Genomic DNA, 17,874 nt, shown 5'->3' with positions numbered 1-17,874 from the left:
TTCCCATAAAATACAAAGATTATATAGGGAAATACAACTGGTCAGTTTTGACCGCTTTACGAAGTTTTCCCAGATATGCCGAGTTTTTTGTGACACCCCAATGTGTTCACCTACCACCTCACAATATTTCAAGGGGGGTCGTCGGAGGAATTTTTTTTTTCGTAATAGAGCTCATATAAAGAGAATTTCACTCGCGGTCACTTTTTAGCCCTCGTCGAGGGCTTTGAGTGTAACCGACAGTTTTCCCTAAAGGTCAAGCCATTGACCTAGGAGCATGCAAAAAATTAGCCAGATATACTGAGTTTAAGTACCCTAAAGCCTGCGTTGAAATGACCCTCTGTTTTTCCCATAAAATACAAAGATTATATAAGGAAATACGACTGGTCAGTTTTGACCCATTTCCCGATTTTTCCTAGATATGCCGAGTTTTTTGTGACACCCCAAGGCATTCTCCTACCACCTCAGGAAATATCAAGGGGGGGGTCGTCGGAGGAAATTTTTTTTCGTAATATAGCCCATTTAAGGCGCCGGTCAGTCGTGGTCAGTTTTGACCCCCTCTCCGTATATTTTTCGGCCAACCGTCACCGGCCCTCGTGTTCTATCGCCCGAAGGCACCATCGTGCCAAATTTGACGCGCCTGCGGCGCCGGGAAGTGCCCTATCGGGCACTTGACCACTTTGCTTTATATATATAGATATATATATATATATATATATATATATATATATATATATATATATATATATATATATATATACATATATATATATATATATATATATATATATATATATATATATATATATATATATATATATATATATATATATATATATGCCTATATATCCCCTTGGTGAAAAAAAGTAAAAATAACATCATATTTTGACAAACGGGCGGTAGGTGTAAAGAGTTTAGAGAAGACCCATGTTGCTGTATTTCACATGTTCAGTATAAAGACAACAATTGTAAGTACATTTTGTTTGTCGATTCCTTCAAACTCTTCTGTATCTTCATTATTATTTATTCCCAGCGAAGATGATGAAGACGTAGGCTATTGCTTGGATGAGATTCTCCATGATATACCTAAATCAAAATATGACATTGAAGAGGAGGTCTATGACGAAGTAAGAGATTAATGCTGTATTAACATCTTATATGCCTAGTTATAGTTGTACATGTTAAACAGTAATACGACAATTCATTTACCAGATAACTTTGGAATTCATTAAGTGGAAGTTCGATTACTGGTAAATGCATATGAAGTAATTATTGCAATTCAAAGCACAGAAATGTGGATACTTACTTTTAAGTTATATTTGGTCTTGGGATGAGAAAACAAAAGTCTATGTAACTAAACAACAAGTGTAAGTTGATACCTTAAGGAAGTGTAACGGTATACAGGGGGTTTAACGGTTACTGAATTTGAACCTTATTCCAGGGTGTAGCAATATACCGGTGTGTATCGGTATACATGATGTAACGTGTTATTTGGTGTAACAATAAAAAGGGTGAAACAATATACAGTAGCTTAACAATATACCCGGATGTAACAATATACCGTGGTGTAACATGTTATTTGGTTTGACAATAAAAAGGGTGAAACAATATACCGTAGCGTAGCAATATACCCGGATGTAACAATATACCGTCGTGTAACAATATACGGTGGTGTAACAAAATACCGGGGTGTAACAATATACCTGGATGTAAAAAATATGCCACGATGTAACAAAAGACCCGGGTGTAACCGTATGCATATACTTTCCTGTTCCAGGATTTCACGGAAACATGGGAGTCTGAAGGACAGGAGTCGGTCTTTGATGCTGTAGACAAACTGTTTAAAGAATTTTTTCTGGACCAGCCAGCGTAAGTGGGGTTTAGTTGGGTCACAGATCTGAAGTGTAGGTCAAAAGTGTAGTAGTAGACGGGCTATAAGCAACCAGTTTAGCTTCAGATGGGTTGTATAAGCTACCTGTTGGGTCACAGGCAGTAGTAGACGGGTTATAATCAACCAGTTTAGCTTCAGATGGGTTGTGTAAGCTACCTGTTGGGTCACAGGCAGTAGTAGACGGGTTATAATCAACCAGTTTAGCTTCAGATGGGTTGTGTAAGCTACCTGTTGGGTCACAGGCAGTAGTAGACGGGTTGTAAGCAGCCAGTTTAGCTTCAGAGGGGTTGTGTAAGCTACCAGTTTAGTAAAAGATGTGATGCGTAAGATACTAGTTTAGTCATAGTTTAGTCATAGACACGTTGTGTTAACCAGTTTTGTTATAGACGCGTTGTATAAGCAACCAATAAATTTAGTAAAACACAAATTATTCATCTGTGTTTTGTACTTATAAAATGCCCTATAGTAAGTAATTCTATAAAACAGCACCCCAACTTATCATAGTTTTACCCCGCTTCTGTTGAATTTTAGAGCAACACGTAAGGTGATAGGACACCAGGTGAACGACATGGTTTTACAATGTTCATTTGCAGGGAAAAAATGTCTACCAGAGTAAGTACAGTTTATTTACTTAACATTCAATTGTTTGAATACGTCATTAGAAACAATAAACGGTGAATAATATAAAATAATAAATAATTACAAAGACTGACCAGAGTACTCTTTTTACAATGTTCACGCTTTATGATATCTACTAGAATTGTAGCGTTCACCCAATTCGGATATGAGGGCATAAAGGCACATGTATTTGAGTTCAACTGTTTCATCGTATGAAAGGACTGTAATGAGTTCTAAGCTCAGTTGCCTCTACTTCCCATAACGTTAGTCAAATTGACTCGAACTTAAGACTTTCGGATAAAGGGACGCGCACTCAACGTCATCTGACCATACCACCCCATACTACACATTTTCAGATTTGTAGTAATATTTTCATTGAATTAAAACAGTATTGAGTAGTTACACGTTGTCAACAAAAACACACTTTCTTTCTAAACAAGTAATTTTACCCATGTGTTCTCTGAGTCTTACGGGAACTGCTACACACTACAGTACGACAAATTTTTTGTACGGAAAAGTGGACCATCTGGTGGTATGTATTTAATGCATTAATATTCGATATGTATTTATATAAAGACAAATAATAATTAATTTTCTGATACTTGTCTTAACATGAAATAAGTATGTAACTATTAAAACTGTTGACTAATTAGATGCAGTATCAGAATTATAGTAGACTAATTTGTACTCGTGTTATGTAGAATAGTATACATAGATCAAAGTATTGTTTAATGTAGTAAAGTTTATTTCATTTTGAAAATATCAATGATACCGTGTGTAGCTGATAAATAAGTTGAAATAAGAATAATTGTCAAAAGCTAACTTTATTCAAAGTCCCGTCCTTACTATGAACTTTCGTGTACCGCACAGGTCTAGAGCTAACCCACCCTCTTACTATAAACTTTCTTGTACCGCACAGGTCTAGAGCTAACCCACCCTCTTACTATAAACTTTATTGTACCGTACAGGTCTAGAGCTAACCCACCCTCTTACTATAAACGTTCTTGTACCGTGCAGGTCTAGAGCTAACCCTTTTCATAGAGACAGACGAGTACCTACCCGGCATCACTCACAACAAGGGGGTCAGGGTCGTCATCCACGAGCAAGGTACCGTGCCGTTTCCAGACGAGGAGGGGCTGAGTGTCATGCCAGGCACCAATACATATATCGGCATTAAGCAGGTAACTGTTACATCAGAAAACTATCAAAATAGCTTGTTAGAATAGCACCAACACATATATCGGCATTAAGCAGGTAACTGTTACATCAGAAAGCCGTCAAAATAGCTTGTTAGAATAGCACCAACACATATATCGGCATTATTAGCAGGTAACTGTTACATCAGATAACCCTCAAACTAGCTTGTTGGAATAGTGTTTAAGTGTGCTTAAGTATATGTTATACATGTTTATATTTTTCTTGTGTCAATAGATCAATGTAGAGCGGCTGTCGTCACCTTGGGGCAAGTGTACGGTAGATGACTACAGTCAGAAATACAACAGGAGTTACACGAGAAACGTAAGCTGATAAAACAGTACCTGACATTACCGTAGCAATACGTTATCTCATAAAGAATAGTGTACTTACGTAAAGAGAACAGTATATTGTAGAGTGTTGACGTTGTGTGTTTTAATTTTTCAGACGTGTCAGGGTATCTGTGAACAAAATTACATTCGAAAAGTGTGCCAGTGTCTTGATGAATCGAAACAAGAAATCAATAAAATTATGGGCAACGCAGAAAATTTAACCAGTTGTGAGAATGCCACACGTAAGTATAACATAGATTGAGATGAAGTGTTTTGACGTTTGGCTTAGATAATGTCTGTTATATCTTTCCTAAATATTCTCATAATCTGTATGCATTTGTTAGTTTTTGCTAACACATGAACAAAACAGCTAGCCATGTTATTATTTTAAAGTTTCCATTAAATGTGTTTGAATGCATAGTTTATTAAATGTATTTTTATGATGAAGGATACACTAATGTCTTTTGTTATTATTATTATTATTATTATTATTATTAGTTTTTAACGATAAATATATTCAGTTAAGTTCAAACAGCTTTCATTTCCACGCAGAACTGAAATGCCTTACGAAAGTGACTTTTAACCCAGAAACGATTCAATGTGACTGCAGCAATCCTTGCAAGTAGGCTATGTGTTTTCTAATAAAGTGCTACGTGTTTCATTTTAATACTTTTACTATCTTTGAAAAAAACATCTTATTAAATTAATATTGTTAAACTTACTATTCCTTGATTACAACGTACAAGTAATTATATTTTCAAAGGCAAAATCAATATAATAAAAAATGTGTTATTTTGTGCATACATACTTCACTTTGCTGTGTTCCTTGAATTAGAGAAACAGTGTTTGAAAAGGACTTGTCTTCAACCGAATGGCCAAGTGTAGATTTAGCTGTAAGTGGTTATATTTTTTTTTAATCTTAAGCTAAAAAAAAGTACCTGAGTTTCTTCCAGGCATCTCCTCGGGGGGGGGGGGGAGGGGGGGGGGCTCCGTCACCCCCGAAGAAAGTCTACCGCCCCCCCCCCCTCCCCGAACGAAATGAAATTTATATAGAAAATATATACTTTTAAGTGTCCGCCCCCCCCAAAGAAAGTCTACTGCCCCCCAAAAAATTTCAAGTGCCCCCCGGAGAAAAAAGTCTGGAAGAAACACTGGTACCTATACTTTTATAAATATAATTGTTTGAAGTTAAGAATAATCGCATATTGTTTTCGTATTTTCAGCAAATCTTTGCTGTCTCAATCTGCAAATCGAACCCAAACATGAGTCTGTCATTACTCAACAAACAAGTGCCCAAACAATTAACGTAATTTTTTAATTCCTTTCAATCAATACATTTAAATATCAAGTGTATGTTGTATTTACCTGTTTATGTTGCGGTACTTTCCGTTAGCTACACATAACAACTATATGTTTTATTCACTTGCTCAAAGTACATCGTTTTAAACACCACACATTCATGTTGGTTAAATTAACCACAGTATCCAAACAAATAAATATTACTAAGTTAATACCATCTTTGAGTGTTTTCTTTAATTGTTCAACATTTTAAAATCTATATCTAAATCGCCATTGGTTTGGTTTTTTAGACCTGTTTTTAATTTAGTTTTGCCATGTTTGATAAAAAAAAACCCACCGGAATCAAAATGTTATTTCGTTTTCATTTTGGGAACTTTCTTTAGGTTTTTTTCTTTCATTTATGAATTTAAATAACAATAATCGGTTTTTAAAAACATGTATCTATGAATACTAATATTATTGTTATTGATTTTAAAAATGTTATATATAATTTGTTATTAATATTATTAATAATAAATATATAATTATGTATTTTCTTTCAGACAAGATTTCGTGAAATTGAATATATTTTATCAAGACCTAAATTATGAACTGCTTACGGAAAATCCGGATTATGAGGTAATTATGGATTTCCTATTTTTCAATTAGCTCATTTCTTTTTCTTATTTTAATGTGTCCCAAATCATATACAAATCTATCACAACAAAAGTCGCTGTTTTCATGTGGTTCCCCATTCTATAAAAAATAAAGTATGTTTAAAATATGTTGAATCGTATTTCTATATTGTGGTACCCTATTATATCAAACATAAAGTGTGTTTAAAATATGCTGAATCGTATTTCTATATTGTAGTACCCTATTATATCAAATATAAAGTGTGTTTAAAATAAGTAGAATTGTAATTTTATGGTATGTTCCAGCTCTCACAGTTGATGTCTGATATAGGTGGCACCATCGGCCTGTGGATCGGCCTTTCTGTGCTCGGCATCTTTGAAGTCGTCCATTTGATCACCCGGCTCTTGGTGTTTTTGTGTACAGGCAGATGTGCTCAGCCAGACACTAATTAGTTGTTTAATGATGTCCAGTCTGTTTACAATGTTCAGGCAACTTTATACATTTGGGCTACTGTAATAATTAGACCCCGAATGGTATTTTTAAATGGACAAGATGTTTTACGGATCTTTTTAAAAACTTTAAAGTCGAGTGGACGAACAAAAAAATGCTACAATATATGTAATTACATGTTTACAACTTATATTTTGACATTTGTAACAATTATATTATTGTGGTTTTATGCAGCTTCTTTTAATATATATATATATATATATATATATATATATATATATATATATATATATATATATATATATATATATATATATATATATATATGTAAATTGTAATTTTATTTAAACTCTATACATACATATTTTTCGACACCGGTTCAATTGGTTTTAATAAAGCACTTTTTTAAAACGATGATATTGCATTTTTTTTTTCTCATTTTTTTTTTGGATTTCATAAAACATTTTTTTTCTCACATTTACTTTGGCAATGTAAATATTATTGAAAGCTAAAATAAGCTCACCTACTGAGAGTAGCAGGGGCGTGTCAGACTATATTGCATAGCTCTTTTGAAGTTCAGACCTAAAAAAGAAAAGAGAATCATACATTATTAAGGCGGAATGAAATTTTGTTTATAGAGTGGGTGTGGGAGTGAGTGTAGGGCGAAACAAAACAAGGATTGTTTTAAAAAATATTTTATATGTAAAACAAGAAGCTGATTTTGTGGTTTTATTACTCTTGTATTATGTAATACTCTTGTATTATTATCGACTGCTAGCTGATTAAAAAAGCGCTAATATTTAATACGAGCTGCCCCGCGACGTAGAATACGCCGTTATCTAGTTGTTTTATTTTCTACTATCAACAATTCATAATTTGTGAATTCGACACTACCACACCCCCCCCCCCCAATGTTCCCTCTAAGGACCAAGAGTGTGTGTGCAAAAAATATGTTGTGTGCGCGGTGCTAAAAATGACTTGGGCAAGTTAATATGTATTTTTAGTCTTGCAATTAAGCATAATAATGAAGGCATGCATTTTGATAAATTAATAGTATAATGTGTGTGACTTATGAAACGTATGCAATTAAATGGAGATACGAATACCATCAAAATAAATAAAAAAACTAATAAAAACTTTCAGTTATACTTAGACAACAAGTTATATGGTCGACTTACTACACAGTCATATGGTAATAATGCTAATACCATAACGGTAATACAAACGCAATAGTTTAACATATGCAACATTTAATAAAGCTGACTTAAAAACAAATATTAGCTAACCTTTCAGGGGCATTTATTGCAATTTCTCGCGTCTAGCCTTGCATTGCTTCCACACCTTATAGGCTTTGTTTAAATCCACATCCTCTCCAGCATTTAGATATAATTTAGTTCTCCAAATGTGTGGCTTCAAGTCTATTTCGTGCTTGCACTTTTATTATGTTAATAAGGCTAAAACCTTGTTCGTAATCAGCACTGCATGCTTGGAAGGTACAATAATGTCACTTTGCCAGTGAGCTAAATTTTGTTATTTGTTTTGACAAATCTTGCATATTCAGACATATAATTTACAGAAACAGATTTGAGTTTTTAACTTTATCGAAATTTGAAGTCATTGTATTGGATGGTAATTAACTGATCATTTGTTGTACGTAACCCGTCTTTGTACTTTACGCACAGTTCTTTGATATCTTTGACGCCGAACTCAAATGCATATTTTTAAAAACCTGTAGCATAAAAAAAGATGACAAAAACTGCAGTTCATCTCCTGGAAACCTAACATTTAAATGTTCGCAGACTGATTGTATGTACTGTGTGGTTTGCCTTGTGTCGATTCTTTCGTTTAACTCACACTTTTCTTGGCTTTAATGTTCAGTGTAGTGCTGTTACGCCAGTCTCCAGAGCTAAGGCATCACTTACAGTAAGCTGAGTTATTCCAATAAAAACGGTTTTGTAGAATACAGAATTGACTGGACGAAATTTAAAATAAAGGATTAGCATTTTATGTACTGTTATGCCATCAACTATAAGCGTGTGGAATGATGCTGCTGGAAGTTCTGTCAGTATGTTCTTTACAACTTCGTTAATTACTTGAACAAACTCAAAGGCGTATTTCTTACTTCGCCAACTGTCTGGTATTGAAACATACTTCCCCATGTGGTTATGAATCAGTTGTACCGACCGCATCGAGGCGTTCATCTTAATGATAAGAAGAACATTATCCGTTAGGATTAGAACTATAATAGATTGACGACAGAAGCCTGTGGTTGTATATAACACGTTTAATTGGGTCTAACTACCTCTTGATGGTAACACACAGAGAGGACGGAAGGAAGTACACAAGGGACATCACTCAAGATAACAATATTATAAATATAACTAATACAGAAGAGTGAGTTCCCTTGACCTCACAATTATTTCAATCTATTACATCCCTTTACCCTTAGAACACAATAACACATCTCTCAATAGAACAATTGATAGTATCCTAAAATCACCAATTATATTGTAACATGAACATTATGGTAGATTACATCCTTACAAACAATGCACAATATGCCACAACATAATCAAGATACAAAACAATGATGTCAAAGTCCTTTTGACCTTTAAAATCATAGGTCTAACTTATTTGGGACTTTGATTGTCCTGCTTGACCTTCTCAGTGGCTTTTGATTTGGTGACTCAAGATTCTGACCATCTGGATTCTCTATCTCAGGAGGTCTAGGATTTAAATCATTAACTCCAGAATTTACATTTTCTGACTCCAGACAACTTGGTTCACTCATATCAACAGAACTTGGTTGTGGAACAAACTGAGTTGGTGTGAACTGTTCAGATTTGGTGGGATTGATAGATTCACACTTATTATCTGCACAAGTTATTTTTAACTTTATAAGACACAGGTCCTGTACATTGAACAATTTGACCTGGTATCCATTTTTCCTTTCTCCCATAATTTCTTAGATACACATACTCATTAACACCAAATTCTCTTTCAATGCATGTGTTGTCATGATTTAATGGAACTATTTTTGAATTGGCATCTGAAAGTATTATGCTATTATTCAGATCCTTGACTGACATAGATTTCTTTGATTGATCAATTTCCTCAGGTAATCTGATAGTGCTTTTTTGGTAACCAAAAATACTGTTTAAAAGTAATATCCTGGACCATATCAATTTGCAACTGTGATCCAGTATTTGAAGTGGGTGTATTAATGGCAAAAATCTTTTTTTCTTTTCTTTTGATGTTACCCTTTTAGTTTCTGTAAGTGCTAATGATGTTAGCAAAGTTGTTTGATGATCACATTCCTTCTTACTAATGTATTTTCTTTAAAACATTTGAAATTGCCATATCACCATAATCATTTATTAAGTTACAAATACTTTGTTTAGGTAACTGACTGATAATGGACTGTATCTTCTCCATCTTTTATATTATCTTCACAAAGGTTTTTATTTCTTATTTAATATGGCCTTAAGTCATCATTCACAGACTCTTCAGGCCAACCATTCTTACAGTACTCATATACTTTTATTAAGCACTCATCTTTTTGTGTTTCTCTTTTAATATCATTCACATTTATATTGGAGTTATCCATGATAGTGAAGAGAACAAATACATCTTCTGGTATATAGCTCAGGCTTTGGTTTTTTTAAAGGTAATCTACTAAGACTATCTGCACTATTCTCAGATCCAGGTTTGTATCTCAATTCATAATTGTATGCAGTTAGTGTGATAGCCCATCTTTGAATCCTTGGTGAGGCATGCTCAGGTAGGGTTTTGTTTTCTCCAAATAAACCTAGCAATGGTTTATGATCTGTAAAGATGGTGAACTTCCTACCAAACAGAAACTTATGAAATTTCTTAACACCAAAAATGATGCCTAAGCCTTCCCTATCTAACTGAGAATAATTTTTCTCAGCCTGGTTCAAAGATCTACTGGCAAAAGCAATGGGTCTGTCACCCTTCTCATCCATGTGGGACAAGACTGCTCCTACACCATCTGGTGAAGCATCACATGTCAATACAAGTCTTTTCCCTGGGTCATAGTGAGTTAGTAAGGTGTCAGCAGACAAAGCCTCTTTTGCTGTATTAAAAGCAGCTTCTTGTTGTTTACCCCAGTGCCAAGTTGCATTTTTCTGTAGCAGCTTGTACAGTGGTGATAGTTTACCAGACAGATTCCCTATGAACTTTGCATAGTAATTTATCAAGCCCAAAAAAGCTCTTAGTTGTTGGGTATTTTCAGGTTTTGGTGCTTCTTTAATGGCTTTTGTTTTCTCAGGTTGAGGTCTGATGCCTTGTTTGCTCAATATATAACCAAGAAAACTAATTTCTGTCAACATGAATTGACATTTATCTTTGTTTATCTTTAAACCTTTTTCACCAACAATTTTTAATACTTTATCAAGTGTTTTAAGATGTTCAGTGTCATTCTTACCAGTTATGTACACATTGTCAAAGTACACACAAACATTTGGAATGTCCTTAAAAATACTGTCCATGACAGCTTGGAAAATTCCAGGGCTAGATGATATGCCAAAACATAGTCTTTCATATTGGTAGAGTCCTTTATGTGTGTTTATTGTCGTATAGACTTTTGAATCTGGATGCAGTTCTAGTTGAGTGTAAGCATGACTAAAGTCTAATTCAGTGAATTTGTCTCCTCCTGCCAAATTCAAAGAAATTTCCTCAATGTTAGGTATAGGGTACCTATTTAGCTCTATTTGCTTATTCAGTGTAGTTTTGTAGTCTCCACAAATTCTTATAGAACCATCCTTCTTTAACACTGGCACAATGGACGACGCCCAATCGGAATAGTCTACCTTCTTTATAATGCCATTAGATTCCAATCTACTTAGCTCATTTTCAATTTTATTCCTCATTGCATAAGGTGGAACTCTAGCTTTGCAGTATCTTGGATTTGTATCTTTAATGCTTAACTTCACTGTTCTATCATTTAGTAAACCAGAGTTACCAAAAACACATTTATTTTCAGATATAACTTTATCTAGTGAAGTAAGACTAGATTCTTTTACATTCTTCAATGAACAAATACTCTCCCAATTTAACTTAAGATCACTTAACCAGTTCCTACCTAGTAATGGCGGTCCATTTCCTTCAACCACAAGAAGAGGAAGTTTAACACTTTGACCATTATAACTTACATGAACCATACACTCTCCTATTACCGGAACATTGTCACCAGTGTATGTTGTTAGACACTTGTGACATGGCTGTAGAGGCACTGATCCTCCTATGACAGCGTCAAAATCTTTCTTTGTTATGACTGTTAGAGATGCTCCAGTGTCAAGTTGGAAGCTGATGCTCTTACCGTTGATATAAACTGGTACATTGATGGGAGCATGACTTATTGATTTCACAGAGAACAGGTTGAAATCCGGCTGCGAATCAGTTTGAGCATTTTCACAGGTAGAGTGGTTCATTGGTTGGGTTAGGTAGTCTTGGTGAGAGTTAACATAGTGCTGCTTTTGGTTGCGGTACTGTCTTGACTGGCTAGATTTAGCAACAGACGAAGACTTTGCAAAGCAGGCCTTAGCAATGTGACCTTGCTCACTGCACTTATAACAAGTTGCAGACTTGAACTTGCACCGATGAGATGCATGGGGACCTTTGCATCGATGACATTTTTGATAATTATTACTAGATTTAGATCTAGGATTTGAACGAGCAGGCTGTTTAGCATAAGTTGGAATGCTCTGATGGGGTTGATGTTTATTGACTAACCTGCTGTTTACTGCATGGATCCCTGAAGGCGTTAGAGATTTCGCCGCATCTGATGACTGCTGGAATGACATTGCAAGTTGTATTGCTTTTTCCAATTTTAGATCTGACTCGAGCAGCAACTTTCTTTGAATATCAGGGCTGTTTACACCTGTCACAAACTTTTCACATAATCTGTCAGACAGCGTGTCGCCGAATTCACAAAATCTACTTAGATGACATAAAGCAGCAACATATTCTGATATTGACTCGTTTGGTTGACGAGTCCTACCGTCAAATCTAGCTCTACATAAAAACTTTGATGGGGTAGGCGCATGGTGGTCTGTTAGCAATTTGCTCAGCTCGTTAAAGCTCTTGGTAATTAGACTAGCTGGTGCGCATAAGTCTTTTAGTAGCCTAAATTGTTGAGGCCCTATGACTGTTAACAAAACAGCTCTCTTTTTGGCTTCTATCGTCACGTCGTTAGCTTCTAGGTAAAAGCTTAACCTCTCTAGGTAATCTTGAATGATTTCATCATTCGCATCAAATTCTTTTATTTGGCCATACAGCGCCATAATTCTAGAAATAATTAGCTAATAAGCTCTAGCAAACCTCTTTTTTGCGTAAGTAGGTGCTCTTTCTAGTAGATGTTTATCCTTCGTCGCCAGTTATAATAGATTGACGACAGAAGCCTGTGGTTGTATATAACACGTTTAATTGGGTCTAACTACCTCTTGATGGTAACACACAGAGAGGACGGAAGGAAGTACACAAGGGACATCACTCAAGATAACAATATTATAAATATAACTAATACAGAAGAGTGAGTTCCCTTGACCTCACAATTATTTCAATCTATTACAAGAACTTTATCCTCGTTTGATCGCTGGCGCTCGTTTTGCTCAATTAGTTTTCCTCGCTCAATGTAAGTTTCAACCAGCAGACGTTTAAGGTCAGTTCCATGTGAGCTGTTGTACGAAATCGCAACATTTCCTACGTAAACGAGAGACAATAGTTGACGTTTACAGTAGTCAAGCGCCCATGATTCCCAGAGCTTTCCTGTGACCAATTCGTTGTTTATGTTGGTTTTGTTACAAGTAGTAGCAGCACAGAACTTACACTTCAGTCCAATCTCATCTGAATATTCGTAGATACTTTCTAATTCAACCGAAACATTATATGATATGGCGTATCGGTTGTTACTATAACTTTGAGCCATTCCAGTTTAAACGAATCTATCGCTTTTTTTTGTGCCACATTGTTGTACTGCTTGTTACACACATTTTTCTTTTCAACATTTTCAAATAGCACACAGTAGTGGACATTTATTCCTGATTTACCTAACCAGTCTGTGAATACTGAAACAGTTCGATCCAGGTGCACGTAATAATCCCAAGAATTGGATATATAGTATATAAATCCTTAAACCAAACAGAAAAAAAAAACACATCCACCTTTAGTAAAGTAGATTTTACATCTGACTTGGGTAAACCGTCTTAGTATCAGGAGGTGGGTGGGGGTTGGGAGATGGGGGGAGGGCAGTGACAATAGAAAATAAAACCTTGCATGGTCAGCTAGTAGCCACAATCCCTTTCCGGTATTAGGTGTCAGTAAACCATTAAATCTAGCAGAGGGAGGGTCACCCAGACATCACATCGGTACCCGCCCCGCTCAGTTTAGAGTCAAGTCATTAACTGGACCTGTGGTATGACAACCAAGGTCACCCCCCCCCCCCAAGTCAATGATACCCCTTGGTTTCTGTTTATGCATCAAAACACAAAGACTGTTCGTTTAACAAAACAGGCAATAAAAATGTCGCTTAATTCAAACCACTGGCCACATATTTTTTTTTTGTGTGAATCAGGCTAGCCCGACGTTCTGATAATCTGTGCGCGGGGTCAGAAAATGTCTGCGCGGCACATTTGAAAGTACTTCGCGGCCGCGCAGCCGCGCAGCTTAGAGGGAACACTGCCCCCCCCCTCCCCTGCCTCCCCCAACCCAACTCACCCCGCCCAAAGAAAGCAGCCGTTTACAGACGACAATGAAAATATCAAAACAGAACTTATCTTCCCTTAGTTTCAAATCGTTTATAAACTAAATTATCTGCCCCTAATAGCCGTCACCTATTCAAACCGGCTCTACTATTGTAAACATTCGGGGTGAACCACAGCTCACCTACAGGTGGGGATGAGGGTGGTGGGTAAGCTACGTGGTGTTTTCTATGGTCTCCATGAAGAGAATTACATATATACGAGCCGACCCGTGGCGTATCATATGCCGCTATTTAGTTGTTGTTTTTTCTACTTCTCAGTAATTCATAATTTGTGAATGCGACAGTACCAATTCTGCCACTGAAAATATTTGCTTTAAAACACTATCAGTAAATCGTTGAGGACGATAACCCCCCCCCTCCTTTCCCCAACCCCTACCCCACACCCCCCACCCCCCCGTGAAAGTAAACTCCTCTTAGTTACCTCCCCTAAGTTTAAAATCGTTTCAAACTAAATTATCTGCCCCTAATATCCGTCACTAAACCCGGCTCTACGACTGTAAACATCTAGCGTGAACCACAGCTCACCAGACCATGTGGTGGTGGGGGTGGTAGGGATATGCCTAGAGAGGAAGAGAGGGGGCTGCCATGCGCGCTTACAGCTTGGTGTTTTCTATGGTCTCCATTAAGATAATTATATATATATATATATATATGTAACTAGGGTAGGCCTAACTACTAGTTACAAATCTGATAACGAACGAGAAGCCGAGACGCAGTCTGATGCAACCGATAACAGGTGGCTTATTGGATCGGACTGATAACAATCTCAAAGCCAACGCGTGCTATTTTGGGAAACGGTACGAGAAGTTTCAGACGAGCTGTCAACTTTGATTGATGGGATGCAGATGTTTTAGTAAATCGGACGGTACGTCAGAAACTGCGACATTAGTATTCGGATACATCGATTACAAGTATCGATTACGGAAATGGAGACAAGTACGACTACGAATACTAAGGATAAATAGGAGGGGACGGCGGAGATCGCTCTCTTCTCTTTTCACCGCTAGTTGTGACAGTATCAATGTTGGTTATTGAACGGGTTAGCCGTATTGTGTAAAGAAGGACTATAGACATGTGGATTCAGTTATACGAAGCCTAGTGAGGACTGTTAGGGGGTCAGTTGATCCAGACTATTATTGAGAAGCATTCCTGTTGATTTCTTGTGTGATTATGAAACATTTCTTGATTCATGTAATAAAGGATCAATAGCGAACCTGCATCTTGAGTATCTATACTGTGGTCGATGTTGTCTAGAATGAGTGGTCAGAACTCGTTAACATTTGGCACTACAGACAATTAGGTCTCATTACATGTGGCGTGCGAGCATAGTAACTGTTGGCTCGTTATAATTGGCGTTGTCGGCAGGATAAATGTCCGCCCGTTACAATTGCCGCTGCGAGCAGGGTAGATGTTCGCCCGTTACAATTGGCGCTGCGATCAGGATGGATTCAACTAGACTTGCCGTTTAAGGCACCCATAGTCAACCTTGTGCATAACTGTGTTTTGTGTGTATGTGAATTCGGACATTCAGGAACTGTGAAAATCGAGGAAAATTTTTTCATATACACACGGTAAGAAAGAACTCTTTTTTTTACTTAAGGAATAAAATGTCTACTCTGGACGAGAAGCAGACCCATATAGTGGTCCTACCCAGAGAGTCCCACATTAACAAATTTTACGGGGACGGAGATCCAACTTTAACCAACAGGTTCAGTGAAGAGGTCAAAGCGGCCTGGGCCTCGAGAGGCATGTCACCAGAGGAAAGACTAAGACTGCTGATGGGCAGTATAGGAGAGACGGTTAGGGCAGAGGTCAAATGCCACGATAAAACCATCCAATCAGATCCAGATAAGGTGCTGGATCTGATTATGGAGACCTTTGGGGAGAGACGGTCGGGATCGCAACTGCTAGCAGGGTTCGTAGCATTAAGGCAGAGATTGGCGGAGAGTGTGATGGAGTACTCACACCGGATGAACAGGGCCTTTGATTCGGTAAAGGTCAAAACACCGGACATTGATGTGCGCCTACTGAGGGACCATTTCATCGAGGGGCTGGCAACCCCGATCCTAAGAAGAGAGTTGAAAGAGGAGGTCCACAAAGACCCGCAGTTGACCTTCCTTCAGGTCAGGAACTCAGCGATCCGCAGGTCCGAGGATGAGGACCAATCGAACTGTTCGGTGGACAAAGTCTCTGTGCCTGAACAGAGACAATCCCCACCCACAGGGGCCGACACGATGGAGACCATGATGGCTCAACTGTTGGCCCACCTAGATAAGGTTGACCAACGCTTGGAGAGGTTAGAAAGCAGGTCAACAGCTGAGAATCAGGAAAAGAACGGGACAAAACAGGGACGGGTTGGACGGCCGCGTCCTGCCAAGCCATCACTCCAATGGACGGCCGACGGTCGACCAATTTGTTTGTCTTGTTCACAACCCGGACATATGGCACGGTACTGCCAGGGAAACGGTCGTCCTCTGTAAGGCAGGGCCAGGCTACAGAGGGGCGAGGTTATGGCCCAAGAAGCAAAATGATGGGAGTCTGTCCCGAAATGGTGATTACGATTGGGGACATCGCGGTGAAGGCAATTGTGGATACAGGCTCCCAGGTGACGACAATCACGGAAAATTTTTACACCAAATGGATGAAAGGAACAGACCATAGGTTGAGGTCTGACACATGCATGCGCCTGACGGCAGCTAATGGACTAACCATTCCATACTGTGGTTATTTTCTGGCGGATGTCGTGGTGGCAGGACATAGGTTGAAGCAGGTTGGGGTGTTCGTTACGAAACACAACCTAGAGACAAATGTGTCAAATATACCTTGCCTGTTGGGCATGAATATTCTTGGCCAGTTGCCAGAATTTCTTACAAATATTGTCGGATCGACCACACCAGGTCGGGGATCCAAGTTGGCCAGGTTTGCCAAGACCAGAGGAAGGACAGCAGTCCCGGCAAACACGGTCAAGGCAATCACATTAAAAATTGGTGATAGAAGCGTGAATGGTGATGTGATGATAGAACCATGTGGCGCCGCACTGAGGGCAGGCGTCGTGTTACTGCGGACATACACATCAGCGGAAAACGGACTAGTTCAAGGGTTGGTAGCTAATGTTTTGGATGAGGAAATTTTTATACCGCCTAACACTCTGGTAGGAGTACCACAGAACGTCGAGGTACAAAGGTCGGCACAGTGCATCGAACTGATCAATACCAGTAGTAATGAAGTAACAATTAGGTCGGTCAATGTGACGGCCGAGGTGAAGAAAGAGGATGGCCGATCATATATATTCCCGGAAACTGAAGACCCAAAATTAAATGAATTACTGAATAAATACAGGGATGTATTTGCCTCGTATGAGGGTGATTTGGGGCACACGGAAGTAATAAAACACCAGATACCCTTACTACAAGACAAGCCGGTGGCGCAACCTTATCGAAGATTACCACCGAGTCACTACTCGGCGGTGAAAGCACACCTGAATGATCTACTAAAAAAGGGAATTATTACAACCAGTACAAGCCCGTATGCGGCACCGATAGTTGTGGTAAAAAAGAAGTCAGGGGAGATAAGACTGTGTTGTGATTACCGGAAATTGAACAATATCACAAGAAGGGATGCATTCCCCTTGCCTCGTATTGATGAATGTCTTGATGCGTTGGGGGGAGCAAGATTTTTTTCTACCTTGGATTTGG

The 17,874-nt window shown here is 37.9% G+C and overlaps 1 protein-coding gene across 1 annotated transcript in view; it reads left to right on the top strand.

Moving 5' to 3' along the window:
- Nucleotides 1-17,874, top strand: part of LOC131947232 (acid-sensing ion channel 1C-like) — a 53,332-nt gene that overhangs the window by 25,283 nt on the left and 10,175 nt on the right. Inside the window, exons 11-18 of the mRNA XM_059308379.1 lie at nucleotides 3,524-3,687; nucleotides 3,938-4,024; nucleotides 4,148-4,274; nucleotides 4,585-4,654; nucleotides 4,868-4,925; nucleotides 5,256-5,338; nucleotides 5,874-5,949; nucleotides 6,252-6,363. Coding sequence (XP_059164362.1) covers nucleotides 3,524-3,687; nucleotides 3,938-4,024; nucleotides 4,148-4,274; nucleotides 4,585-4,654; nucleotides 4,868-4,925; nucleotides 5,256-5,338; nucleotides 5,874-5,949; nucleotides 6,252-6,363 — 777 coding nt within the window. The remainder of the gene's footprint in view (nucleotides 1-3,523; nucleotides 3,688-3,937; nucleotides 4,025-4,147; nucleotides 4,275-4,584; nucleotides 4,655-4,867; nucleotides 4,926-5,255; nucleotides 5,339-5,873; nucleotides 5,950-6,251; nucleotides 6,364-17,874) is intronic.

Source organism: Physella acuta, unplaced genomic scaffold (assembly GCF_028476545.2).
Source record: "Physella acuta isolate Inbredline_101_S28 unplaced genomic scaffold, ASM2847654v3 ptg000590l, whole genome shotgun sequence".
Lineage (NCBI taxonomy): Eukaryota > Metazoa > Mollusca > Gastropoda > Physidae > Physella > Physella acuta.
Note: the sequence above shows the minus strand (reverse complement) of the source record. Positions and strands in the feature narration are given on the sequence as shown.